Source organism: Eurosta solidaginis, chromosome 3 (genome assembly GCF_040869045.1).
Source record: "Eurosta solidaginis isolate ZX-2024a chromosome 3, ASM4086904v1, whole genome shotgun sequence".
NCBI lineage: Eukaryota > Metazoa > Arthropoda > Insecta > Diptera > Tephritidae > Eurosta > Eurosta solidaginis.
In genome coordinates, this window is record NC_090321.1 from 286,144,882 (window position 1) to 286,172,669 (window position 27,788).

Genomic DNA, 27,788 nt, shown 5'->3' on the forward strand with positions numbered 1-27,788 from the left:
TTTCTGATGATATTTGATATGAGACTGTTGTATTTCTTGCGCAAGAAGCGCACGGGTCCGGCTCGTACTATATATTAAGAAAATCTTACAAAACCTACTACTACAGAAATTTATATATACATATATCTCAAATATTTAGAACACGAAAATCTCGAAACGTAATTTACAAAGAAGATCCCTTTTGCACGCAACTCCTCTATTATTATTAAAACTATGTCTGTGTTAAATAAATAAATCTACTAAAAATAAATGTTTAATTCATGGTTTCCATAAGAATACAATATTTCTTTACGACTTTGTATGGTTGGTGAGTTTTAAGGGGCATTTGCAAGTTTGAATGAGTTGTCTCATTATAAAAACCATATGCATGCAGTTTTCATTATCGTTACAATGTTTTAATTTTATATTATTTGTATTATAAGTGCTTACCTGCAACTCAGATTCAGTGACATCAATTTCGCCACGATAAACAAAATCAATTATGGTCTTTAGATCTGTAAATATTATGTCGCCAGGTAGTATGATAGTTGGATGCTTGCAAGGATTTTCTAAAAGAAGTTTTTGAAAATATGACGAGCACGCAGACAATACAACCTAAAAAAAAAAAATCCAATGTTTTAACAAGAGTGCTTAATAAAATCTTATAGTTAATGGCCGGTCAAACCATTTAAATACATACATATTATAAATATATTGTTTACGTACCTTATGGGCCTTTAGGGAGCCATGCTCACAGGAAAGTGTCACATCAACAAAAGACAAATCTTCACGCAGTTGCTGGAATACCGATGTCATGGTATTCTGGTAATTGTTCCAACGAAGACTAAAATATTGGTGGCTTCTGGATGCCATCTTGGTGCCAATGTTTCTCTGAGTTTCTATTCCAGCTTGCTGTTAATCTAATCTTTTATACAGTCGCTGAAAAGGCAAATATAAAATTTTTTGCTAAATTTTATTTAAAATTGCAACACTTATCTAAGTTTCTAAACAATACTATATGCGCTTCATGGAATGTGACGAATTTTTAATAAAGGACTATGGCTTCTTTGTAGTTATTGTTGTAGCAGTGCTTCGCCCCACCCAACAGGCACGACCGATCACAAGTCATCAATATCCTCAAACGAGAGTGCAAGGAAACTTGCAATTTCAACTGGAGTGAACCATAGTGATAGGGATGTTTGAGGCGTTGGTTGAACATTGCAATTGAAGGGATGGTTGGCGTCATGTGGGGAAACATTGGAAGCTGGACATACATTCTGTATGTCAGGGTTGATTATGGAAGAGTTTAACTTGTTATAGTATTTGTCTTTAGGAACTGGATTCGCTGGGCAATTCCTGACATAGAGGTCCGACGCTTGTTTATGGATATAACTGAGGACCTAGTTGTGGTTCTTTGCTTCATACGGCTGTGTTCTCAGGTGCCGTATTTCCTCATAATGCTTACGGAGATGACCGCTTAAGCCCTGGGAGGTGTGACCTCTTCAGATGTCTGTTAGGATGCACAGGTTTCTGTATTCAACAGAAACTGTTTATTCAGCATTTCATTTCTCCCCAGAACGTTCCGCTAACAGAGCACCATTAAGTTATTGTAACAGGATTCCCCTCGAGTAGGTGAGGTGGACAATTAGGTTGCGGAAGCTCTGTAGCTATAAAGCTTTGTATTGTTCTTATCAACCCCTTGTTGTTGTTGTTGTAGCAATGCTCGCCCCACCTAATAGCCGCGACCGATCACAAATTGTCATCAATATCCTCTAACGGGAGTCCAAGGAAACTTGCCGTTTCAACAGGGTGGACCATAAGGAAAGGGGTGTTAGAGGCGTTGGTTCCACATTACAATTGAAGAGATGGTTGGTCATGTGGGGACACATTGCAAGCGGGGCATACATTTTGTATGTCGGGGTTGATTCTGGATAGGTAAGAGTTTAACCTGTTACAGTATCCAGAACGAAGTTGAGCAAGAGTGGCACGCGTTTCCCTGGGGAGAATACGTTCCTCTTCCGCGAGTTTTGGATAATTTTCTTTAAGTACTGGATTCACCGGGCAATTCCCGGCATAAAGGTCCGACGCCTGTTTATGGAGTTCACCAAGGACCTGCTTGTGTTTTTTCACTTCATACGGCTGGGTTCTCAGGTGCCGTATTTCCTCAAAATGCTTACGGAGATGACTCCTTTAGCCCCTAGGCGGTGCTGGTTCATCAATCAGATGTCTGTTGGGATGCCCAAGTTTCTGGGTATTCAACAGGAACTGTTTGGTCAGCATCTCATTTCTCTCCCTGATGGGGAGTATTCTCGCCTCATTATGCAGATGGTGTTATGGGGACATAAGAAGACAGCCCGTGGCGATTCTGAGGGCAGTATTTTGGCAGGCCTGTAGTTTCTTCCAGTGGGTGATTTTTAGGCTTGGCGACCATATGGGTGACGCGTAGCACGTAATCGGCTGGCTAATTGCTTTGTATGTAGTCATGAGCGTTTCTTTATCTTTTCCCCAGGTACTGCCAGCGAGGGATTTGAGGATTTTGTTACGGCTCTGAATTCTCGGAACGATTGCGGCTGCGTGCTCACCAAAATGTAGATCCTGATCAAACGTCACACCCAAGACTTTGGTGTGTAGGACAGTCGGTAGCGTAGTGCCATCGACGTGGATGTTCAAAATGGTCGACATTTGGGACGTCCATGTTGTAAATAAGGTCGCGGAAGATTTAGTCGGTGATAATGCTAGGTTTCGCGAGGCGAAAAAACTGGAGAGATCAGGGAGGTAGCCGTTTATTTTATTGCATAGCGCATCGATCTTTGGGCCTGGGCCTGTGGCCATTATTGTGCAGTCATCGGCGTAGGAAACGATTGTGACTCCTTCCGGTGGTGAAGGTAGCTTAGAAATGTAGAAATTAAACAAAAGTGGGGATAGGACACCACCCTGTGGTACCCCTTGTTTAATTCTCCTTGGTTTTGATGTGTCGTTTCTAAATTGCACCGATGCCTGCCGACCACCCAGATAATTTGCGGTCCACCTTTTAAGACATGGGGGAAGGGTAGACCCTTCCAGGTCTTGCAGTAACGAGCCGTGGTTGACCGTATCAAAAGCTTTTGATAGGTCTAGCGCTACGAGTACTGTTCTATGGTGGGGGTATTGATTTAAACCGCAATTTATCTGGGTGCTAATGGCATTTAGCGCGGTGGTAGTGCTATGGAGTTTTCTGAAGCCATGCTGATGAGGGGCTAGCTGCAAATTTGCTTGGAAATAAGGAAGCAAAATGGCTTCAAGCGTCTTTGCCACAGGCGATATGAGAGATATCGGACGATACGGCTCACCTATGTTAGTTGGTTTCACAGGTTTTAGTAGCGGGTCCACCTTGGCCATTTTCCATTTCTCTGGTATGACAAAGGTGGAAAGATACAGGTTGAAGACATGCGCTAAATATTTGAAACCCTCTTTCCCTACGCTTTTAAGCATCGGCATGGCTATGCCGTCTGGGCCCACTGCTTTGGATGGTTTAGCACGACCAATGGCGTCCTCAACCTCTTTAGCGGTGATGGTGATTGGTGACGCGCTGAATTTGTGTTTATGTGCGTGTCTATTGGCTCTCCGTCTATCTTTGTCCGTAGGATGCATTATATATTGTCGGCAGAAAGCGCTCGCGCATTTTTTCGCGTCCGACAGCACTTTGTCGCCAAAGGCGATGGAAACTTTGTCTTTGTGCTTAGTCGGATTCGATAGGGACTTTACGGTGGACCAAAGTTTACCCACACCGGTAGAGAGGTTACAACCTCTTAGGTGCTCCTCCCATTTCGCCCGCTTGTGTTCATCCACAAGCAATCTGATGCGTTGGTTTATATCCCTTATTTGGGAGTCGCCTGGATCAAGCTGTCCTATAAGGTCACGTTCTCTCGCTAAGTTTGCGGCCTCCGCCGCGAAGTGGGGCCGGATTTCGGGAATTCTCCCGGCGGGAATGAAATGTGCCGAGGCGGATTCAATGACCTTACGGAAGGCACGCTCCCCTTGGCGGGTATCAGTCGGGATAGGGAGGGCAGCAAAGCGGTTGTCTGTAAAGGATTTATATTCTTCCCACTTTCCTTTTTTGAAGTTTATGAAAGCGCGTTTTTCAGTGACGATGAAGTCGGCGGTACGCTCGAGCGAGATAAGTATGGGCAGGTGGTCGGATGCCAATGTTACCATCGGCTGCCAGTTGACGCAGTTTACGAGTTCTGCGCTCACGATTGAGATATCTGGCGAGCAGTGACAGCTTCCTACCATACGTGTGGGGGCGTCTCCGTTTATTGTGCAGAACGTCGTTTCTTCTATTTGATCCGCCAGCATCTCACCCCTACTGTCCGCCCGCAAGTTTGAATGCCATAGATCATGATGGGCATTGAAATCGCCTAAGATAATGCGATTGTTGCCAGTGAGTAAGGCCCTGATATTAGGGCGGTATCCAATGGGGCAACAGATGGCAGGAGGGATGTAGATGTTGATGATTTCTAGGTTTGCATCGCCTGACCGGACAGATAGGCCTTGACGTTCTAAGACATTATCCCTGCGGTCGATGCCAGGATCAAATATATAATATTGCACAGATTGGTGTAAGATAAACGCGAGACCGCCTCCATTTCCGCTCTCGCGGTCTTTCCTGTGGACATTATACCCAGAGCAGGTCTGCAATGCAGATCTTGCTGTGAGTTTAGTCTCTTGAATCGCAGCAATGCGGACGTTGTGCCGCTTCATGAAATCGACTATCTCCGTAATGTTGTTGTTGTTGTTGTAGCAATGCTCGCCCCACCTAATAGCCGCGACCGATCACAAATTGTCATCAATATCCTCTAACGGGAGTCCAAGGAAACTTGCCGTTTCAACAGGGGTGGACCATAAGGAAAGGGGTGTTAGAGGCGTTGGTTCCACATTACAATTAAAGAGATGGTTGGTGTCATGTGGGGACACACTATCTCCGTAATCTTCCCAGTTAGTCCATTACAGTTTAACTGCAGAATTCTGAAGTGCATAAGGGGAGACGCCGCCACTCTGGGGGTAAGTGACGGGTGACTACGCTTGGGTTGGGGAAGGCCAGGACGCAATTGCTGTTGTGGCCCTAGGACTGGGCGTCCTTGGGCAAGCATTGGGGTACCCGGATGATTTGGGTTTGCGACCTGGCAACATGGCGCGATGAAACCCGTCGGGGGGTTGCCGTCGCGGAGACCAGAACATCTAGGAAAGTGGCACCACCCAAGGCAGGAGCTGCATTGGGCGGATGTCGAAAACCTATATATTCTGTGCTGGCAGACGGAGCAAACGGAGTTAGGGACTAAGAGTCTGTTTCCCTGACCTGCACGATTGCTGCCGGAAAAGAGGGGGGAGAAGACGGGGGCAGGGGCTGATGCTCAGCATTGCTACCAACTCTACTACGAAGGTAGTAGTTATGAGTGGTATCAGCTGTTTGAGTTGTTGGCGCCGTGGGGAGCGAGCTTTCCCAAGGCAGTCGGTTCTATGTACCGGAGCGACTCGGGATTTTTCCCGACCAAGGACTGTCATTTCAGTGTGACCACATCTAATTTGTTTCGTCCCTCCCACAAATTTACATCCTCCCAGCAGCTCCTTGTAGCAGGACTGCTCCATATTCTCTTACTCCGGGAAGACATCGAATCCAATCCGGGTGCGTCTCCTGACCCCGGTCCTGAGAAGTGGTTTTGCTGCATCTGCCGGAAAAGAATCTTTTTAGGACGGTCATAGCGCCAACAACTCAAACAGCTGCTACCACCCATAACTACAATCTTCGTTGTAGAGTCGGAAGCAATGCTGAGCAACAGCCCCTGCCCCCGTCTTCTCCCCCCTCTTTTCCGGCAGCAATCGTGTAGGTCAGGGAAACAGACTCTTAGTCCCTACCTCCGTTTGCACCGTCTGCCAGCACAGAATATATATGTTTGCGACATCCGCCCTATGCAGCTCCTGCCTTGGGTGGTGCCACTTCCCTAGATGTTCTGGTCTCCGCGACGGCAACCCCCCGACGGGTTTCATCGCGCCATGTTGCCAGGTCGCAAACTCAAATCATCCGGGTACCCCAATGCTTGCCCAAGGACGCCCAGTCCTAGGGCCACAACAGCAATTGCGTCCTGGCCTTCCCCAACCCAGGCGTAGTCACCCGTCACTTACCCCCGGAGTGGCGACGTCTCCCCTTATGCACTTCAGAATTCTGCAGTTAAACTGTAATGGACTAACTGGGAAGATTACGGAGATAGTCGATTTCATGAAGCGGCACAACATCCGCATTGCTGCGATTCAAGAGACTAAACTCACAGCAAGATCTGCATTGCAGACCTGCTCTGGGTATAACGTCCACAGGAAAGACCGCGAGAGCGGAAATGGAGGCGGTCTCGCGTTTATCATACACCACTCTGTGCAATATTGTATATTTGATCTTGGCATCGACCGCAGGGACAATGTCTTAGTACGTCAAGGCCTATCTGTCCGGTCAGGCGATGCAAACCTAGAAATAATCCACATCTACATCCCTCCTGCCACCTGTTGCCCCAGTGGATACCACCCTAATATCAAGGCCTTACTCACTGGCAACAATCGCATTATCTTAGGCGATTTCAATGCCCATCATGATCTATGGCATTCAAACTTGCGGGCGGACAGTAGGGGTGAGATGTTGGCGGATCAAAAAGAAGAAACGACGTTCTGCACAATAAACGGAGACGACCCCACACGTATGGTAGAAAGCTGTCACAGCTCGCCAGATATCTCAATCGTGAGCGCAGAACTCGTAAACTGCGTCAACTGGCAGCCGATGGTAACATTGGCATCTGACCACCTGCCCATACTTATTTCGCTTGAGCGTAACGCTGACTTCATCGTCACTGAAAAACGCACTTTCATAAACTTCAAAAAAGGAAAGTGGGAAGAATATAAATCCTTTACAGACAGCCCCCTAGCTGCCCTCCCTATCCCGACTGATGCCCGCCAAGGGGAGCGTGCCTTCCGTAAGGTCATTAAATCCGCCTCGGCACATTTCATTCCCGCCGGGAGAATTCCCGAAATCCGGCCCCACTTCCCGGCGGAGGCCGCAAACTTAGCGAGAGAACGTGACCTTATAAGACAGTTTGACCCAGGCGACCCCCAAATAAGGGATATAAACCAACGCATCAGATTGCTTGTAGATGAACACAAGCGGGCGAAATGGGAGGAGCACCTAAGAGGTTGTAACCTCTCTACCGGTGTGGGTAAACTTTGGTCCACCGTAAAGTCCCTATCGAATCCGACTAAGCACAACGACAAAGTTTCCATCGCCTTTGGCGACAAAGTGCTGTCGGACGCGAAAAAATGCGCGAGCGCTTTCTGCCGACAATATATAATGCATCCTACGGTCGACAAAGATAGACGGAGAGCCAATAGACGCGCACATAAACACAAATTCAGCGCGTCACCAATCACCATCACCGCTAAAGAGGTTGAGGACGCCATTGGTCGTGCTAAACCATCCAAAGCAGTGGGCCCAGACGGCACAGCCATGCCGATGCTTAAAAACCTAGGGAAAGAGGGATTCAAATATTTAGCGCATGTCTTCAATCTGTCTCTTTCCACCTTTGTCATACCTGAGAAATGGAAAATGGCCAAGGTGGTCCCGCTACTAAAGCCTGGGAAACCAGCTAACATAGGTGAGTCGTATCGTCCGATATCTCTCCTATCGCCAGCCAGTGGCAAAGACGCTTGAAGCCATTTTGCTCCCTTATTTCCAAGCAAATTTGCAGCTAGCCCCTCATCAGCATGGCTTCAGAAAACTCCATAGCACTACCACTGCGCTGAATGCCATTAGCACCCAGATAAATTGCGGTTTAAATCAATACCCCCACCATAGAACAGTACTCGTAGCGCTAGACCTATCAAAAGCTTTTGATACGGTCAACCATGGCTCGTTACTGCAGGACCTGGAAGGGTCTACCCTTCCCCCATGTCTTAAAAGGTGGACCGCAAATTATCTGGGTGGTCGGCAGGCATCGGTGCAATTTAGAAACGAAACATCAAAACCACGGAGAATTAAACAGGGGGTGCCACAGGGTGGTGTCCTATCCCCACTTTTGTTTAATTTCTACATATCTAAGCTACCTTCACCACCGGAAGGAGTCACAATCGTTTCCTACGCCGATGACTGCACAATAATGGCCACAGGCCCAGGCCCAAAGATCGATGCGGTATGCAATAAAATAAACGGCTACCTCCCTGATCTCTCCAGTTTTTTCACCTCGCGAAACCTGGCATTATCACCGACTAAATCTTCTGCGACCTTATTTACAACATGGACGCCCCAAATGTCGACCATTTTGAACATCCACGTCGATGGCACTACGCTACCGACTGTCCGACACCCCAAAATCTTGGGTGTGACGTTTGATCAGGATCTACATTTTGGTGAGCACGCAGCCGCAATTGTTTCGAGAATTCAGAGCCGTAACAAAATCCTCAAATCCCTCGCTGGCAGTACTTGGGGAAAAGATAAAGAAACGCTCATGACTACATACAAAGCAATTAGCCAGCCGATTACGTGCTACGCGTCACCCATATGGTCGCCAAGCCTAAAAATCACCCACTGGAAGAAACTACAGGCCTGCCAAAATACTGCTCTCAGAATCGCCACGGGCTGTCTTCTTATGTCCCCAGAGCACCATCTGCATAATGAGGCGAGAATACTCCCCATCAGGGAGAGAAATGAGATGCTGACCAAACAGTTCCTGTTGAATACCCAGAAACCTGGGCATCCCAACAGACATCTGATTGATGAACCAGCACCGCCTAGGGGCTTAAGGAGTCATCTCCGTAAGCATTTTGAGGAAATACGGCACCTGAGAACCCAGCCGTATGAAGTGAAAAAACACAAGCAGGTCCTTGGTGAACTCCATAAACAGGCGTCGGACCTTTATGCCGGGAATTGCCCGGTGGATCCAGTACTTAAAGAAAATTATCCAAAACTCGCGGAAGAGGAACGCATACTCCCCAGGGAAACGCATGTCACTCTTGCTCAACTTCGTTCTGGATACTGTAACAGTGGCGTAGTAACGTAGGCGTAAACTACGGGACGCCCTTGGGCGTTAACAGCAAGGAGCCACAAAAGATTTATAAAAGTTACGTGGACGTCGGGTTTTGGGATCAAGCCCAGAACAACCTGTCCGATGCAACCATCCCTTGCACGAGACACACTGAACAGAGTATGACCGTCCTAAAAAGATTCTTTTCCGGCAGATGCAGCAAAACCATTTCTCAGGACCGGGGTCAGGAGACGGACCCGGATTGGATTCGATGCCTTCCCGGAGTAAGAGAATATGGAGCAGTCCTGCTGCAAGGAGCTGCTGGGAGGATGACAATTTGTGGGAGGGACGAAACAAATTAAATGGGGTCACACTGAAATGACAGTCCTTGGTCGGGAAAAATCCCGAGTCGCTCCGGTACATAGAACCGACTGCCTTGGGAAGCGGCTTATCAACCCCTCAAATCTGCCTCTCCCAACTAGTGAAGGTCTCCCCTTTCCTCTGCTTCTTCGTCCATTCGCATAACAGACCTAGACAGCGAGGCCTTCGGGTTTTTATTCGCTTCACTATCGTCATCTCTGCGTCAAGCTTATACAGCTCATTATTATACCTCCTTCGATACTCGCCGTCGGCATCACGGATAGGATCATAAATATTCCGGAGAACTTTCTCCTCGAACACTTCAAAAGCCATCTCATATTCTCTATTGTAGAACGTTATTTTTGTTCGTCGAGCGAGGACTATACTTTTCAATTGCCTACTCAGTCCAAAGTTTTTGCTGATAATGCTGGTTCCCAAGGGATGAAATCCTTCACAGTCTCATTTACCGTAAGACCCATTTTCGCTTATCATAAACATAATATAAGTAATAGACTAATTAAAAATTAGTTACCTAAATACTCACTAGTATCGAGTGTACTCGATCTCTTTTACTGAGTATGAGTATAAGCATCGATACTTTGAGTATTTTTAATGGTATCGAAACTTCTGAGTTCTTACTAGTAAGGGTACCCCGGTTTGACATAAACTGTTTATTCAGCGTTTTTGTTCTCTCCTTTGTGGGGAGTATTCCTAAGCGTGACGCTGTTATTATTGTGGCGAAGTTTAGCATCACTAAGCTGATAGTAAATAAAGGCACAACAAAAATAAAGCTAGCTGCCACTCTTGTGTACATAAACAAACCAATCATCATTTACACACGTCCATACAAGGCAACGAAGAGATACTCACAAACACATGTAATCATCAGCCTTACTCACACATACATCCGCATATGGCTATAAGATAAACTTAAACTACAAATATACATGTATATAGGAATTACCAAGTAGGAGATGCAACTATTCTAGAAGGGGAAACGTCTAGACCTTAGTAGAAATATACAGACAAGGAAACAGAGAGTATAGGAAGGAGCGCAAGCTGAGGCATGACCAATCAGTTTGATTTAAACACGCTTTTAGTTGCGAAGTATAATTGTACCGAAATCAAAACAAGACAGCCTATCAAATTTTTGTGATTGTAGCAGCATATGTGTGACAAGAAAAACCGTTTAAACAGCAATATATCGGCACTCTGATGTTTGGGAATGTACCTAGCCTTTTGTAGCAATATAGGAGTATTTTCATCATATATGTGAAAATAAATGTATAAAAGTATACGGCGCAGATTAGTGAGCGATGAGCCTTGTAGTATTCGGGAACAACATTCTTCAAAATATGCATGGACCTATGCGTCGTGCAGAAGTATTAGAGGGGATTAATAAAGGAGATTATGAGCTGTCCGAGGTCGAGGCAAATAACTGTTCACACAGCAGAAGTGAGGTCTCCACTCCGTTGGCCAAATTAAGAGGCCTTGGCCATTCATACAATGATAAATACATTTTTATTAAAACGTAGTAAATATACATATATGTATGCATAAATAATTATGTCTCTAACGTACTCTCAAAGAAAACACGAACTCGTTGACAGGAAGAAGTATTCGGTATATTAATTGTTGAGGTCGCCAAACAACTCGAGGTGTGGATTTGCATCATCCCTCCAATAACAAAACCAAAACCTCGTATAATTTGCCGCAATCAGACAAATCAAAAAGTCTGAAAAAGGGAGGAAATAACTTGCAGAAAAAGAGGTAGATGATATTGCTCATTGGGTTGATAAGAATTAAAACATAACGTTGTACATTATTGTTTCGAGGATGGAAGCACAGCTGCACAGAGATTTATGTAGATCCACGGTATCAAATTATCTGCGATAGATTACACACCATCAGAGCATTCACCATATGCTCACGAACATAAATCCAACGGCTTTCCTTCGTTGATACGCAAAAAACTTCAAAGATCTTTATACCAGAAAAGCTCCATTTATTTCTTTAGTACGCTCTAAACTAGAGCATGCTTCCATCATTTAAGGGGTTCAAAGAAAATTGGGCCGCTTTGGTCTAGTCTATTTCAATTTAAAGGATCAAATTACACCTTATCTTGCTCGGTGTAAGCATATTAAGTTGTAATCTGTCCAGCACTTCTTGAAGAAATATGGTTTTTGTACCTAGCAAATGCCTCCGCTCTATGTGTACATTCCATGGAGACGCGGCTGACCTCATTTATGTGGGCATTATATCCGCCATCAGGCCGGGAGTAGCAGAAATGCGGGTGTAGTACTTGTAAGCCATAATAGTCCAAGAATAATACGTCTACTACAGATTAAGGTAACGTTGTTCAGAACCCTTCAGTTTATTTTACAACTAGGCATCAAGTGACACGCCTATTATGTACATATGTCGAAGACATAAGGGGTATTTGAATAGAAAATTTATAAATTTGAGAAAAATGTTGAGACTGAAATTTCAATTAAAAAACAAAAACTAACTGGTCACGACAGTTTAGTAAACTTTTTAAATGCATACTATATTTATTTCATGTTTAAATGTTGGTGCTACATGCAGGACCATGATTCAATTACTACAGGTTTATGACAGAGCTTTGACTCTCCCAAGTTTAAAAATCTGGACGGGTTGCTTTTACGAAGTAATGAAAACGGGGAATAATTCAAGCCACCACAGCGAAAATTTTAGTAGAAACGTACCTATAGTAGTATATTCGTAGTGATAATAACTTTGTAAAAGCCAACAGCTTTTGGAGAGATAATTAATTTTCCACTAAATATTTCTTGAATTGATATAGAGTTGTTGGTTTCGTCACCCTTCAGAATTGGTTTGAAGGATGCCGCATACCAGAATTTATTCAAAAATATTGTAACGAATTTACTTGCAAATCTTCTTATTTGCCCTTTTGCTAACTTCGTATCACTAAACTGTTGAATAAATAACTCCAATATTGAATAATGGAAAAATGGCCTTTATTAAAGTACTTCACAATAACACTTATACTTTGCAACTAGCTGGCTTAATAACCAAACTGATAGCTTAAATGAAACTGACTTTCAAAATAATACTGCTATGGCTCGCTAGATAGCGTCTTAATCGAAACTGCTTGATAGCTCAAATCAAACTGAATTCCAGCGCCTCTACATTTGCTGCCTTTTATACTCTTTGATTTCAACGCTCGCATCTTCTAGGCGCTTCCACAATCTACTAGTTGCCATCAGCTCTCAAACTTCTCAGCTGTAACTACAATTGCACGATTTCATAGCTTCTCTCATTGCATTCTTTCAGGAGTATCTCAGATATATGCATGTGATTGTGCATTGATTCTCCGCTGCTCGTATACGTACATGGTACATATGTGTACACGCAATTATTGTTTCGTTTATGTAGATACGTAATGATTGATCTATGGATGTGCATGATATCACTGTTTAGCATCGGCTTAGAGATAGCAGCACTCCTTAGTTTTGCTAATATTCGTAACACTGCCCTCCACCTAAGTCTGATCATCCCGATTAGACAAATCTGCCGATCTAAACGTTGCCAGCTTTTCCAAATGGACCACTTTCATTTTGGTTCGTGGTTTACCGATGGTTTCTATGCGGTACACTACATCGTTGATCCGTTTTACAACTTTGTATGGGCCTTCCCAATTACACCGCAATTTCGGGAAAAACCTTTTTTACGTTGTGGGTTATATAACAGCACCAAATCTCCTTCCTGAAAACCTTCCGAATTAATTTCTTTATCGAATCTGGCTTTCATCTTGTCACTCATAATCTGTGTTCGTTGCCTTATCAGATCATGTATTTCTCTTAGCTCTTCTTCCAAATCACTAGTGGATTTCTTGACATTTCTCTCCGCATTGGCATCTATCCCAAACTTCAAATCAGCTGGCTGTTGTTGTTGTTGTTGTAGCGATAAGGTTGCTCTCCGAAGGCTTTGGGGAGTGTTGTCGATGTGATGGTCCTTTGCCGGATACAGATCCGCTACGCTCCGGTACCACAGCACCACTAAGGTGCTAGCCTGACCATCTCGGGAACGATTTATGTGGTCACATTAAACCTTCAGGCCATCCCCTCCCTCCCCACCCCCAAGTTCCATGAGGAGCTTGGGGTCGCCAGAGCCTCGTCTGTTAGTGAAACAGGATTCGCCGCGGATAGGTGAGGTTGACAATTGGGTTTGAAGAATCTATATATTGCGCTGGCAACCTGAAGGGTTGCGCTTCCCCCCCCCCCCCCCCCCTTTGAATCTGGTATTTTAGTCGCCTCTTACGACAGGCATACCTACCGCGGGTATATTCTTACCCCCTTACCCGCTGGGGGTAAATCAGCTGGCAGTCTAAGGTCATTGCCAAAAATTACTTTTGCAGGGGTTTGGCCCGTTGTCTCATGCACTGCTGATCGGCAAGCCATCAAGAATAATGGTATGCGGGTATCCCACTCTTTATGGTACTTGTCTACTACTTTCTGCTCCTCCAATGTTCTATTGAATCGTTCTACCATACCATCGGATTGAGGATGGAATGCAGTTGTCCGTGTTTTTCGAATGCCCAATGATTTACACATTTCCTGGAACACAGCTGATTCGAAATTCCCGCCTTGGTCAGAATGTAACTCCATTGGTATACCATACCTTGCAACCCAATTGTTTATAAACACTTCTGCTACCGTTTCCGCTTCTTGACTTGGGATTGAGTATACCTCTGGCCATTTGCTGAAATAATCCAAAAGTACCAGTACATATTTGTTTCCGCCGTTGCTAGTAGGAAATGGACCGGCGACATCCATAGCGATCCTTTCAAATGGCGCACCTGAGTTATATTGCTTCATCTGGCCATGACTTCGGGTTCTGGGCCCTTTCGCTCTGCTGCAAACCTCGCAGTTCGCAATCCACTCAGTGACCGAGTGACGGCAACCAACCCAATAGAATCTCTGTTTAATCTTCTCCAGCGTCTTCGTGATTCCAAGATGGCCTCCGCTTGGACCATTATGCAGCTCGCTGAGCACGTCAGGAAACCTCTTTCTGGGAACAACTATCAGTTTCTTCTTGCATTTACCATCCTCACTCTCCCATACTCGATGAAGGCAGCCGGATATCAATTCTAAACTGTTCTACTGTCCACAATATGACTTCGCAATGGGTCTCTCTGCTGACATCTCCTCTCTGCTTGGTCTTTCGTTTCGCTGGAGCCCTTGCATAACATATGACAGATCTGTATCTTCTAGCTGACACTTTCTTAACTGTTCCTTGTCCCATTCATCCGTACACGTTATAGTCATTAGCCGGACATCTATAATGTCTTCTTTAGCCTCGGCCTTTGAACAGTGCTTGTATTCCAAACTACATGGTCTTCGTGACACTGCATCGGCATTTCCATGGGTACTACCTTTTCGATGCTCAATGGAAAAGTCATAGCTTTGTAGTCGCTCGATCCACCGTGCCAATTGTCCTTCCGGATTACGGAACTGCAGAAGCCATTTTAAAGCTGCGTGATCTATCCTGACACGGAATCGCTGGCCGTAGAGGTATTTGTGAAAATGTTTAATGCACTCTACCAATTCCAACAGCTCTCTCCGCGTAACGCAGTAGTTCCTCTCTAGTTTTCCAATCGAACGGCTGTAATATGCAACTACCTTCTCCTGTCCATCGACCAGTTGTGATAAAACGCCTCCTATAGCATATCCGCTCGCATCTGTATCTAGAATAAACGTTGCTCCTGGAATCGGATATGCCAACATTGGGACAGTGCACAAACACTCTTTCAATGTTTGAAAAGCTACTTCTTGCTCCTTCTTCCATTCAAAAGCTTTATTTTTTCTTGTTAGCTCGTGGAGACTTGGGCTACGCTGCCAAAATTTGGTACAAATCGGCGATAATATGTGCACAGCTCAAGGAAACTTCCCAATTCATGCAGATTCTGTGGTCTTGGCCAATCCTTTACAGCCTCTATCTTTTCGTTCGTAGTGCAGATGCCCTCTGTCGTTACCTTGTGACCCAAATAATTTACTTCCTTTTTAAACAGCGTACACTTTTTGGGACTTAACTTCAGACCAGCGCCAGCTATTCTCTGGAAAACTTCCTCCAAATTCTTAAGATGTTCATCAAAGTTCTTCCCCAATACGATGATGTCGTCCGGGTACACCAAGCATATTTTCCAATGTAGTTCTTTCAGTACCTGGTCCATGAGTCTCTCAAAAGTAGCTGGTGCATTACAAAGTCCAAAAGGCATCACTGTAAACTGCCAAAGACCATCACCGACACTGAAGGCTGTTTTCTCTTTGTCTTCCTCCTTCACCACCACTTGCCAGTAGCCGCTTTTCAAGTCCAGTGTGGAAAACCATTTCGTACCAGAGAGCGAGTCCAGAGTGTCGTCAATTCTTGGCAATGGGTAGCTATCCTTTTTCGTAACGTCATTCAACTTCCGGTAGTCCACGCAAAACCTCATTTTTCCATCCTTCCTCTTTACAAGTACTACCGGTGAGCTCCAGGGACTAGCTGATGGTTCGATGACGCCGCTGTCGCTCATTTCTTGTATAATTTGACTCACAACTTCCCGCTTCGCCAGTGGAACACTATGGAGCTTGACGTATCGGCCTCGCGTCTCCAGTGTCAATTTGATGTTTCACAACATTGGTGCGGCCTGGTTTGGAACCATCCTGGTCAAATATGTTTGCGTGCTTTAGGAGCAGTTGCTTTGCCTTACTCTGATAATCTTCCTCTAGCCCCTCCTCTGCCGTGATGTCATTTGAAAGATCAGTATTACTAGATGAAACGTGTTCCTGGAGCTGTTCACAGTTAATAATTACTTCAGCCTCTTGGCATCTTCCCAAAATAGCTCCTTTGGTCAGTTTGAGTGGTGACTTGTTTTGTCATAGCCAGGGTTTTTCCTACAAGTATGTTCGGTGCTGATTTGTTTGCTGCTTCGACAACCCACAATTTGTTTGTCCCACAATCTCCATCAACCTTTGCCCAGATGACTGCTTCGGATTTTGGTGGTATTTGCTGACTCTCTTCCACCAGCACTCGTTTACTGCTGTAGCCTCTCTCGTAGCAGAAATTAAGTGGTACATCCATGTTCTTATAACGCATCGTCTGTCTTTGCATGTCGATCTTGATGCCCTGGTTGATTAAGAAGTCCACTCCAATTATGATTTCATCAACAATCTCTGCCACTATAAAATTGTGTTCTACCGTGACGTTCCCAATTGCGACTTCACATGATACTTCTCCTAGAACCGTGCTGTCTTCTTCAGTGGCTGTACGCAATATTGCTCCATGCAATGGTCTTATCTTCTTGTTGACTAAATCCGCTCGAATAATGGAATGGGATGCACCCGTATCTACAGTCAGTAAACGTTCCTTTCCATCAACATGTCCTCCGACAGTAAGATTGCTTGACCTTCTTCCAATTTGTGAGACAGAGATTATGGGGCATTCAATTGAGGGGCCAGCTGTCGCCTCTTGCGGCTGACTCGCTTTAGTTTAACGATTGAGTGGATTTTGAGATTTGCTCCTCTCCTTCAGCTCTGCGTTTACGGCCACCCACATTGCTGGAACTGTTAGGATTGGTACTGCAATAACGTGCAATGTGCCCTGGCTTTCCACATTTAAAGCATTTGACGGCCCCATCGGTTTTCTGCTGCGTTCCTTTTAATGCTTCCAAAATTGTGTCTACCCAGTCTGGCCTTTCCACTTCCACGCGATGAGCTTTGTATGTGGGCTTACTCAAAAGTGACGCTGTTTCCTGAGTCAGCGCATGGGATGCCGTTTCTTCAAATGTTGGCTTTGGGTTTGCGTATGTGGCTCGCTTCGTTTCGACGTCCCGTATGCCACTTATAAAGCTCTGAATTTTTACCCTATCGGTGTATTCCACGGGTGCATCGGCATTCGCCAAATGTGCAAGCCTTTCGACATCTGGCGCAAACTCTTGCAAAGTCTCATTAGCTTTTTGGTAGCGGTTTTGCAACTCTATTTGGTGTATCTGCTTCCTGTGTTCGCTTCCGTATCGTCGTTCTACAGCAGCCATCAATGCGTCATAACTGTTCCGTTCGTACTCTGGAATAGTCTGTAAGATTTCGGCAGCTGATCCTTTCAATGCTACGAATAGCGCAGCAACTTTATCTTCAGCACTCCAGTTGTTCACTGCTGCGGTCTTCTCAAACTGGAGCTTAAAGACCTGGAAAGGAATAGAACCGTCAAAGGATGGTGTTTTTACCTTTGGATTGCTTGATGAAACAGCTGGGCGATGTCATTGCTACTCCTGTATACGACCTCTCAAAGCATCCACCTCGGTTTCGATTTTTTCCTCAAACTGCGTTATTTTCTCGTCCATACGCGCTTCGAGTTTTGATGATATACGCGCCTCCTGCGCTTCGAGTTGTACTGTTATGCGTGCCTCTTGCTCTTTTAATTGTTCTGCAATTTGTGACGCCATGTGTGTTTTCTGTTCATCCAATTGTGCTTCAATCTTCGATGTGATGCGTGTCTCCTGCGATTCCAGTTGGGATGACATTTGTGTCGACATTTCTGAAATACGCGTTTCTTGTGCTTCAATCTTCGATGTTATTCGTGTCTCTTGGGATTCCATCTGTGATGACATATACGTTTTCTGTTCTTCCAGTTGTGATGACATGTTGGTGGATATTTGTGATGGCATTTCGGACATTTGTGCCGATATTGCAACCAATATCATGTTCAAGTCTGTGTTCGCCATTGTCTGCGGTGTTTCATTTTTCTCCTCCAATTTTGTTGTCTCATCGCCATCAAGATGAAAGACATGCTCGTCCACATTAATTCCTGCTGCTTCCATTGCCTCTCGTAGCCGCGCCTGTAGTTCAAGTTTAACGCCGCTTGTATTCAATCCACGGCTCTCAAACTCCTTCTTCACTTGCTGGATCTTCAATTCACTGAACTTTGCCATGTCCTTGTTGTCCTCTGGAATTTATACAACAATTCCTCTTCTGACACCAATTGTAATGAATTTACTTGCAAATCCTCTTATTTGCCCTTTTGCTAAGTTCGTATCACTAAACTGTTGAATAAATAACTCCAATATTGAATAATGGAAAAATGGCCTTTATTAAAGTACTTCACAATAACACTTATACTTTGCAACTAGCTGGCTTTATAACCAAACTGATAGCTTAAATGAAACTGACTTTCAAAATAATACTGTTATGGCTCGCTAGATAGCGTCTTAATCAAAACTGCTTGATAGCTCAAATCAAACTGAATTCCAGCGCCTCTACATTTGCTGCCTTTTATACTCTCTGATTTCAACGTTCGATTCTTCTAGGCGCTTCCACAATCTACTAGTTGCCATCAGCTCTCAAACTTCTCAGCTGTAACTACAATTGCACGATTTTATAGCTTCTCTCATTGCATACTTTCAGGAGTATCTCAAATATATGCATGTGTTTGTGCATTGATTCTCCTCTGCTTGTATACGTACATGGTACATATGTGTAGGCGCAATTATAGTTTCGTTTATGTAGATACATAATGATTAACTATGAAGCTCTCTCCCTTTAAGTATTAATGGAAGTGCTCCGGATAAACCGTTAATTTAGAATATTCGGAACACGTTCGTTTGATGCTACCTCACGAGGTCCGAATATTCCAAATAAGTATATACATAATATTGTAAATATAAAACGATTTCACAAATTCTTAAATGGAGACAAATGTTCCGAACATACCGAATGAATAACACTGGACCACGAATTTCAACTTTTTTTCTTTACCAGAAACGCCGTTATGAAATTCGTATGTAAAATCACCCCCTGATTTCGAAAATTGCGTTCATTTTTGATTCTATGGTACCGTTTTTGAGATATTTGCAATTTACCGTTATTCGAAAAAACCAAAAAGATGGCTCCCTTTAATTACGTATATTGCAAATAAGTTTACAGAATCGGAAAGACGATAAAATTTGCTATAAATGCATCATACATTGTTTTTTGCTCAACCATATAGTTTTCGAGATATTAGCTCATCATTTCAGATTTTTGTTTTTTTTTTTTGAAAAAATATGAAAAAATTACTTTTTGCGAGGGCGGCATTCCAAAACCCCAACTTTTTTGCCAAATATTTTTTATTTACGTAAAGCTCTGTTTAATTAGAAAAAAGATAAGCTATCATCGAAGAAAATCGATGCAAAACTACGTAAGTTATAAGCGATCAAATAAAAATACCCAGGTTGCGCAACTTCAATGTATGTATACATACATATTGTAACGAATGTTAGCAGCACTGAGCGATGCTATCGTCTCTAAGCCGATGCTAACCAGTGACGTGAATGCACATCAATAATTCATCATTATGTATCTACATAAACGAATAAATAATTGCGTCTACACATATGTACGTATACGAACATCTGAGCGGCAATGCACAAATACATGCATATATCTTATCTGAGTTGTCACAAGAGAGAGCAATAATTTGTGCACGTAGTTGTGGCTGGCGATTTTGTAGCCGAAACAACTAGTAACTTCTGGAAATCGAAGAGCCTAGAAGTATGCAGCGTAAACTATAAAAGCAGTGCAGGCGAGTAAGAAGTGATTCAGTTTGATTTGAATTGTCAAGCAGTTACGAGTAAGACGATATCTAGCGAGCAATAGCACTATTATTTTGAAAGTCAGTTTCCTTTAAGATATCAGTTTGGTTATTAAGCTATTCGTTGCACAGTTTGAGTGTTATTGTGAAGTATTTTAATAAAGGCCATTTTTCCGTTATTCAATATTGGAGTTATTTATTCAACAGTTTAGTGATTCGAACTTAGCAGAGGATTGCAAATAAGAGGATTTGCAAGTAAATTCGTTACAATTGGTGTCAGAAGAGGAATTGTTGAATAAATTCCAGAGGACAACAACGACATGGCAAAGTTCAGTGAATTGAAGATCCAGCAACTAAAGAAGGAGTTGGAGAGCCGTGGATTGAATACAAGCGGCGTTAAACTTGAACTTCAGGCACGGCTACGAGAGGCAATGGAAGCGGAAGGAATTGATGTGGAAAAGTATGACTTTCATCTTGATGGCGAGGAAGTAACAAAAGTTGAAGAGAAAAACGAAACATCGCAGACAGTTACGAGCACAGACTTGAACATGATTTTGGCTGCAATATCTGCTCAAACATCGACAATGTCATCACAACTAGAATCGCAGGAGACACGCATAACATCCAAGATTGAAGCACAAGAAACGCGTATGGCAGAAATGTCGACACAGATTACATCCAAGATGGAAACTCAACTGGCAGAGCAGAAGACATATATGGCATCCCAACTGGAATCACAGGAGGCACGTATTTCAGAAATGACGTCGCAAGTGTCATCTCAACTGGAAGACCAAAAGACATATATGGCATCTCAATTGGAAGCGCAAGAGGCACGTATGTCTGAAATGTCGGCAGAAATTTTGGAACAGGTATCATCAAAACTGGAAGTGCAGGATGCAAAAATGGCTCAATTTCAGGCAGAAGTAAATGATTTAAAAGGTCGTATGGAGCAGTTACAACTAAATCGCCCAGCTGTTTCAGCGAGTAATCCAAAGGTAAAGACACCATCCTTTGACGGTTCTGTTCCTTTTCAGGTCTTTAAGCTACAGTTTGAGAAGACCGCAGCAGTGAACCAATGGAATGCTGAAGATAAAGTTGCAGCTCTGTTCGTGGCACTGAAAGGGCCTGCCGCGGAAATCTTACAGACCATCCCAGAGTACGAGCGGAACCATTACGAAACATTGATGAGCGCTTTAGAGAGACGTTACGGAAGCGAGCATAGAAAACAGATATTCCAAATTGAGTTGCAAAACCGCTACCAAAAAGCAAATGAGACATTGCAGGAGTTTGCTTCGGACATTGAAAGATTGGCTCATCTTTCAAATGCGGATGCACCTGTGGAATACACGGAAAGAGTGAAGATTCAGAGCTTTATAAATGGCATAAGGGATGTGGAAACGAAGCGGGCTACATACGCAAACCCAAAGCCAACATTCGCAGAAACGGTGTCACAAGCCCTGATTCAGGAAACAGCGTCGCTTCTGTGTAAGCCAGTTTTCAAAGCACGCCGTGTGGAAGTAGAAAGGCCAGAGTGGGTAGACGCAATATTGGAGGCGCTGAAAGGATCGCAAAAGCGGAGTGAAAAAGTTATCAAATGCTTCAAATGCGGGAAGTCCGGTCACATTGCACGTCATTGCGATCTTGGCCTTAATAGTTCCAACAATGTGGGTGGGCGTAAACGCAAAGCTGGAGGAGATGAGCAAGAGCGTGTCGAATGTAAAGAACGAAAACTTGCCCCGGCTATTGAATGTCCTATGATATCTGTGTTGCAAATTGGTAGAAAATCGAGCAGTCTTACCGTCAGAGGCAATATCGATGGCGAGGAGCGTGTACTGACTGTAGATACGGGCGCATCTCATTCCTTGATTCGATCTGAATTAGTCAACAGGAGAGTTAAACCGTTACCTGGAGCAAGGTTGCGTACGGTCACAGGCGAGTATAACCAAGTCCAGGGAGAAGTGATATGTGAAGTACTGATTGGGAAGGTCATGGTTTTACACAAATTCGTTGTAGCGGAGATCGTTGATGAAGTCATATTGGGAGTGGACTTCTTGGTTGACCATGACATCAAGATCGATATGCAGAAAAGGGTGATGCTTTATAAGAACCAGGATGTGCCAATTAACTTCAGTTTGGAAAAAGGTTTCAGCAGTAATCGAGTACTGGTGGAGAAAAGTCGACAAAGGCCACGAAAGTCAAAGGTAAAGGTTGATGAAACGAATGGGCCAAACAAAGCGAAATCAAAAGTACCTGCGACAAAAACACCGGCATTGACAAACCCTAATGGACGCACTAAAACGACTGCAAGAATTTTGCAGGAAGCATGCAAGGGTGGTTTCAAGCCATCGCGCACTTCTGTTGGGAAACGGCGGAACGATACTGTCAAGCCAATCCGTCAAGCGCAAGCTCTGCGAAGTAGTTCATTGGTCAAACAACAGAGTGTGAGGAAACGACTAAGGATAATGAGTAGTAAGATCAAACGCAGGTACAATGAGAACAATAATTCGGAAGGGTTCTTGGAGGGGGATTTGGTACTGTTAAACAACCCTATCCGGCGGAAAGGTGTTCCAGCCAAAATTCGGTGCATTTGGGAAGGCCCGTACAAGGTTGTGAAGAAGATCAGTAATTCCATCTACCGCATACAAACCATTGGGAAACCACGAAATAGAAAGGTGGTTCATTTGGAGATGCTAGCGGCGTTTAGATCGAGAGATTTGTCTGATCGGGACGATCAGACTTAGGTGGAGGGCAGTGTAACGAATGTTAGCAGCACTGAGCGATGCTATCGTCTCTAAGCCGATGCTAACCAGTGACGTGAATGCACATCAATAATTCATCATTATGTATCTACATAAACGAATAAATAATTGCGTCTACACATATGTACGTATACGAACATCTGAGCGGCAATGCACAAATACATGCATATATCTTATCTGAGTTGTCACAAGAGAGAGCAATAATTTGTGCACGTAGTTGTGGCTGGCGATTTTGTAGCCGAAACAACTAGTAACTTCTGGAAATCGAAGAGCCTAGAAGTATGCAGCGTAAACTATAAAAGCAGTGCAGGCGAGTAAGAAGTGATTCAGTTTGATTTGAATTGTCAAGCAGTTACGAGTAAGACGATATCTACCGAGCAATAGCACTATTATTTTGAAAGTCAGTTTCCTTTAAGATATCAGTTTGGTTATTAAGCTATTCGTTGCACAGTTTGAGAGTTATTGTGAAGTATTTTAATAAAGGCCATTTTTCCGTTATTCAATATTGGAGTTATTTATTCAACAGTTTAGTGATTCGAACTTAGCAGAGGATTGCAAATAAGAGGATTTGCAAGTAAATTCGTTACAATATATTAAAGGTATAAAGTGCAAATGGGATATTATCCGGATAAACGAATAACACCATACCAATGATAATACTTTTTCTTTAAATAAATCAAATAGTACTTTTAATACTCGAATTGTTTTATAGTAGGTAGAGTGGTTGCATCGAAAGGAAGAGTGGTTGGGTTCGAAAGCTGCTGTAGGCATGTAGTTATAAACATGTATTTCCGTCACTTATGGGTAAGTATGCAGGTAGATTTTCAAAATTATAAGACACAGAAAATTTTTAAAGCCTACATCTAAAGCAGGTAGTATTTTCTTTTCCCGGCTTCGTATAAAAAGGAATCTTTCTGTCTAGGTCTTGAAACTTCATAACATCTGCAAGGCTCGCCGGAGATAGTTCAGTTCATAAGTCAAATTTCAAAACCGTGATTTAGTAAAAAAAATAAAATGAGTAAAAGGACGCGAGAATTTGAGTGTAATAACGATCCAGATATGTTCTGTTTCATGTGTGGCCAATATACTATCATAAGGCGACGACGAGTGTTCTCATATCATATCAAAACTTTATACTCCAAGTATTTTGGCATTGAGCCTAAAAATGCTGAAAAACCATGGACACCGAACACTTTGTGTACATCGTGTCGAGTACAATTGATTCAGTCGGAATCCGGACAACAAATAAAATTTGATACACCAATGATATGGAGAGAACCTACTTGCCATTCAATAGAGTGTTATATTTGTCAAACAAAAGTACTTTGCGTTGGAAGATCAAGAAGAGTAACCTATGCCAGCGTACCTACAGTGACATTACCAGTACTACATTCAACGGCAGTTGCGGATCCAGTTCCATTGTCAACAGTAACATCTGAGTGCGGGGAATCAAGTTGTACTGAATTTCGCATGGGAAAGGAGAGAAACGTTCTATCACAAGCACAACTTAATGATTGGATAAGAGATTTGGAACTATCCAAGGAAAAGGCCGAGATCCACACTTCTCGTATGCAACAATTTAAATTTGTATCATCCGATGTTAAGGTGATATATTGTAGAACTCGTCACGAACCATTTTCCAAACACTATACCAAGAAAGACAGATATGCTACTGCAACGACATTCCTGGTTTATTCAAAGAGTTTAGTCAGGTCAAACATATGATTCAAAAGAGTGGCGATTGTTCATAGACAGCAATAAACTGAGTTTAAAGGCTGTATTATTGCATATTGGTAACAAAAAGCCTTCTATCCCGCTAGCACATGCAGTAAATACAAAGGAAACCTACGAGGAAATGCAAAAACTACTCAAATTTATCAAATATGAAGAGCATGATTGGAAAATATGTTCTGATCTCAAAGTCGTTGCAATGCTATGCGGCCTACAAAGTGGCTACACCAAGCACTGCTGCTTCCTCTGCAAGTGGGATAGCCGAGCTCGTAAGGACCACTACGTCAGAAAGGATTGGCCGGAAAGAGTCGAGTTTACCGTTGGTGTGGATAACATCAAATACACCCCTCTTGTCAAGAAAGAGAAAATCATACTTCCACCTTTACACATCAAGCTCGGTCTCATTAAAAACTTTGTTAAGGCTTTGGACAAAGAAGGCGAAGCATTCGACTATTTGAAAACAATTTTTCCAGATATTTCTCAAGCCAAGATAAAGGAAGGTATTTTTGTAGGACCACAAATAAAAAAGTTGGTCAACAATAATCAATTCAAAGGACTACTCTCATCAGTTGAGGCAGCAGCGTGGGAATCCTTTGAAAAATCGTTGCTTCTTTTCTCGGTAGACACAAAAGCCCTAACTACGAGCAGATAGTGAACGACTTAATCAATAATTATGCGAAAATGGGTAAATATTAAAGGCTTATTAAAATTAATTTCCCAAAATTCTATAACTTGTTTACCTAACTAATATTTTCTTTCCAGGCGTAAATATGTCGTTAAAAATTCACTTTCTGCCCTCACATTTGAGCTTTTTTCCGGCAAATCTTGGCGACGAAAGTGACGAACAAGGCGAAAGGTTTCATCGGCAAATGAAATTAATTGAAAATCGATATCAAGGATTCTGGGACGTCGCAATGATGGGTGATTACTGCTGGTTTCTCATAAGAGAAACCGATCCTAAACTGAATAAGCGTCAAAGTCGAACACATAATTATTTCGACTACATAGTAAAATAAAATTAAGATAAAGATTGTTAGAATATAGTACAAACATAAATAAATTTAAAAAAAAAAAAGTTAAAAATATGGGTAATTTCATTCATAAATTGAACTTTTAACTAAATAGAAACAGAGCATAGCTAGATATTTCACTCTTCTTTATACCATACATACGTTTTGAGGTATACGTTGAAATTGCGCAACCTGGGTATTTTTATTTGATCGCTTATAACTTACGTAGTTTTGCATCGATTTTCTTCGGTGATAGCTTATCTTTTTTCTTATTAAACAGAGCTTTACGTAAATAAAAAATATTTGGAAAAAATGTTGTGGTTTTGGAATGCTGCCCTCGCAAAAAGTAATTTTTTTCATATTTTTTCATAAAAAAAAACAAAAATCTGAAATGATGAGCTAATATCTCGAAAACTATATGGTTGTGCAAAAACAATGTATGATGCATTTATAGCAAATTTTATCGTCTTTCCGATTCTGTACACTTATTTGCAATTGCTTGACCCGTTCGTGAGATATACGTAATTAAAGGGAGCCATCTTTTTGGTTTTTTCGAATAACGGTAAATTGCAAATATCTCAAAAACGGTACCATAGAATCAAAAATGAACTCGATTTTCGAAATCAGGGGGGTGGTTTTACATACGAATTTCATAACGGCGTCTCTGGTAAATTTTGGCCGTCGACCAGTGTAATTAACACGCTCATTATTTACTCATTACATTTTTACGTGAATCGATTTACTAGTCGAGTTTTTGACGTTGTACGATGAATTTTAGATTGGTTTAGGTTTTATATATTCATAGGTTTAGGAAAGTGCACGATTTCTTGGTGTTCTCGCTTTTCAAAAAATTTCATGGTTAATAAATTCATCATAAAATTAAAAAAAAAATTTTCTAAGGAATTTTGCAGTTCAGTACTTATCGGATATTTATAAACTTACTGCTTCCTATTTCTACTACTTTTTCGAAAAATCGCAAAGAAATAACACAGTTAACGGATGTCAACTCGATTTGGGAGCAAAATGGCTGCAATTGTCACCTCTCTGAAGTTTGCAAGAGAACTTTTACGTGGAAAAAAATTACCTATTGGGAACTTTGCCGTGAATTTTCCGTAATTTATCCGTGAAACAAAAAAATTTGCCGCGGCCATATTTTAGAAAATATAGGATGTCACGCCAACTTCACGTGAAAGAGACCAGCTAGAAAAATTATTCTTGCACACGAATTTGCCGTAGATAAGTGGCATATTTTATAAATTTGAAAAAAAAAATTTCAAATTTTTTTCATGGTGCACCGCCAACTTCATGTGAAGTTAGCGTGCCACCTTTCGAAAAACACCTTAGACACCAGGGGGTCAATTCACGTTCTATGAAGTAGTGAAGTGAAAAATCTATATTGTCACGGATATTAGCATCACTAAGCTATACCATCACTAAGGCGATGCTAAGGCCATGCGAAGCAGTATTTACGTTAATAATCAAATCAAGTATACACATATATAAGGCAGCCCAGAGAGATGTCACACACAGATGCATTTACTTATACGCCTATGTGCGCGCGAGAGACTGTAAACTACAAACATTCACATCAATAATTCAATCTTTATGTATCTACATAAACGAATAAATAATTGCGTCTACACATATGTACCATGTACGAATACGAGCAGCGGAGAGTCAATGCGCAAACACATGCATATATCTGAGAAGTTTGAGAGCTACTGGACAATGCTAGTACATTCTGGAAAAATGCGAACGAGGAAACCAAAGGGTATAAAAGGCAACAGATGAAGAGGCGCTGTAATTCAGTTTGAGTTGAGCTATCAATCAGTTTGATTAAGCACGCGATCTGGCGGCCAATAGTAGAGTTTCATTTGAGTTATCAATCAGTTTGGTTATTAAGCCAGCGAGTAGCAAAGTATAAGTGTTATTGTGAAGTACTTTAATAAAGGCCATTTTTCTATTGTTCAATATTGGAGTTATTTATTCAACAGTTTAGTGATTCGAACTTAGCAGAGGATTGCAAATAAGAGGATTTGCAGTAAATTCGTTACAATTGGTGTCAGAAGAGGAATTGTTGAATAAATTCCAGAGGACAACAAGGACATGGCAAAGTTCAGTGAATTGAAGATCCAGCAACTGAAGAAGGAGTTGGAGAGCCGTGGTTTGAATACAACCGGCATTAAACTCGAACTTCAGGCGCGATTACGAGAGGCAATGGAAGCAGAAGGAATTAACGTGGAAGAGTATGTCTTTCATCTTGATGTCGACGAGTCAACAAAAATTGAAGAGAAAAACGAAACATCGCAGACAGTTACGAGCACAGACTT

The 27,788-nt window shown here is 42.6% G+C and overlaps 1 protein-coding gene across 2 annotated transcripts in view; it reads right to left on the reverse strand.

Annotated features, from left to right (window-relative positions):
- Positions 1 to 27,788, reverse strand: part of psq (pipsqueak) — a 166,218-nt gene that overhangs the window by 118,432 nt on the left and 19,998 nt on the right. For both annotated transcript variants that reach the window (XM_067776946.1, XM_067776945.1), the window contains exons 3-4: positions 706 to 918; positions 430 to 594 (exon numbers count right to left, since the gene is read on the reverse strand). In XM_067776946.1, the coding sequence (XP_067633047.1) occupies positions 430 to 594; positions 706 to 852 (312 nt within the window). In that variant the 5' untranslated portion in view covers positions 853 to 918. The remainder of the gene's footprint in view (positions 1 to 429; positions 595 to 705; positions 919 to 27,788) is intronic.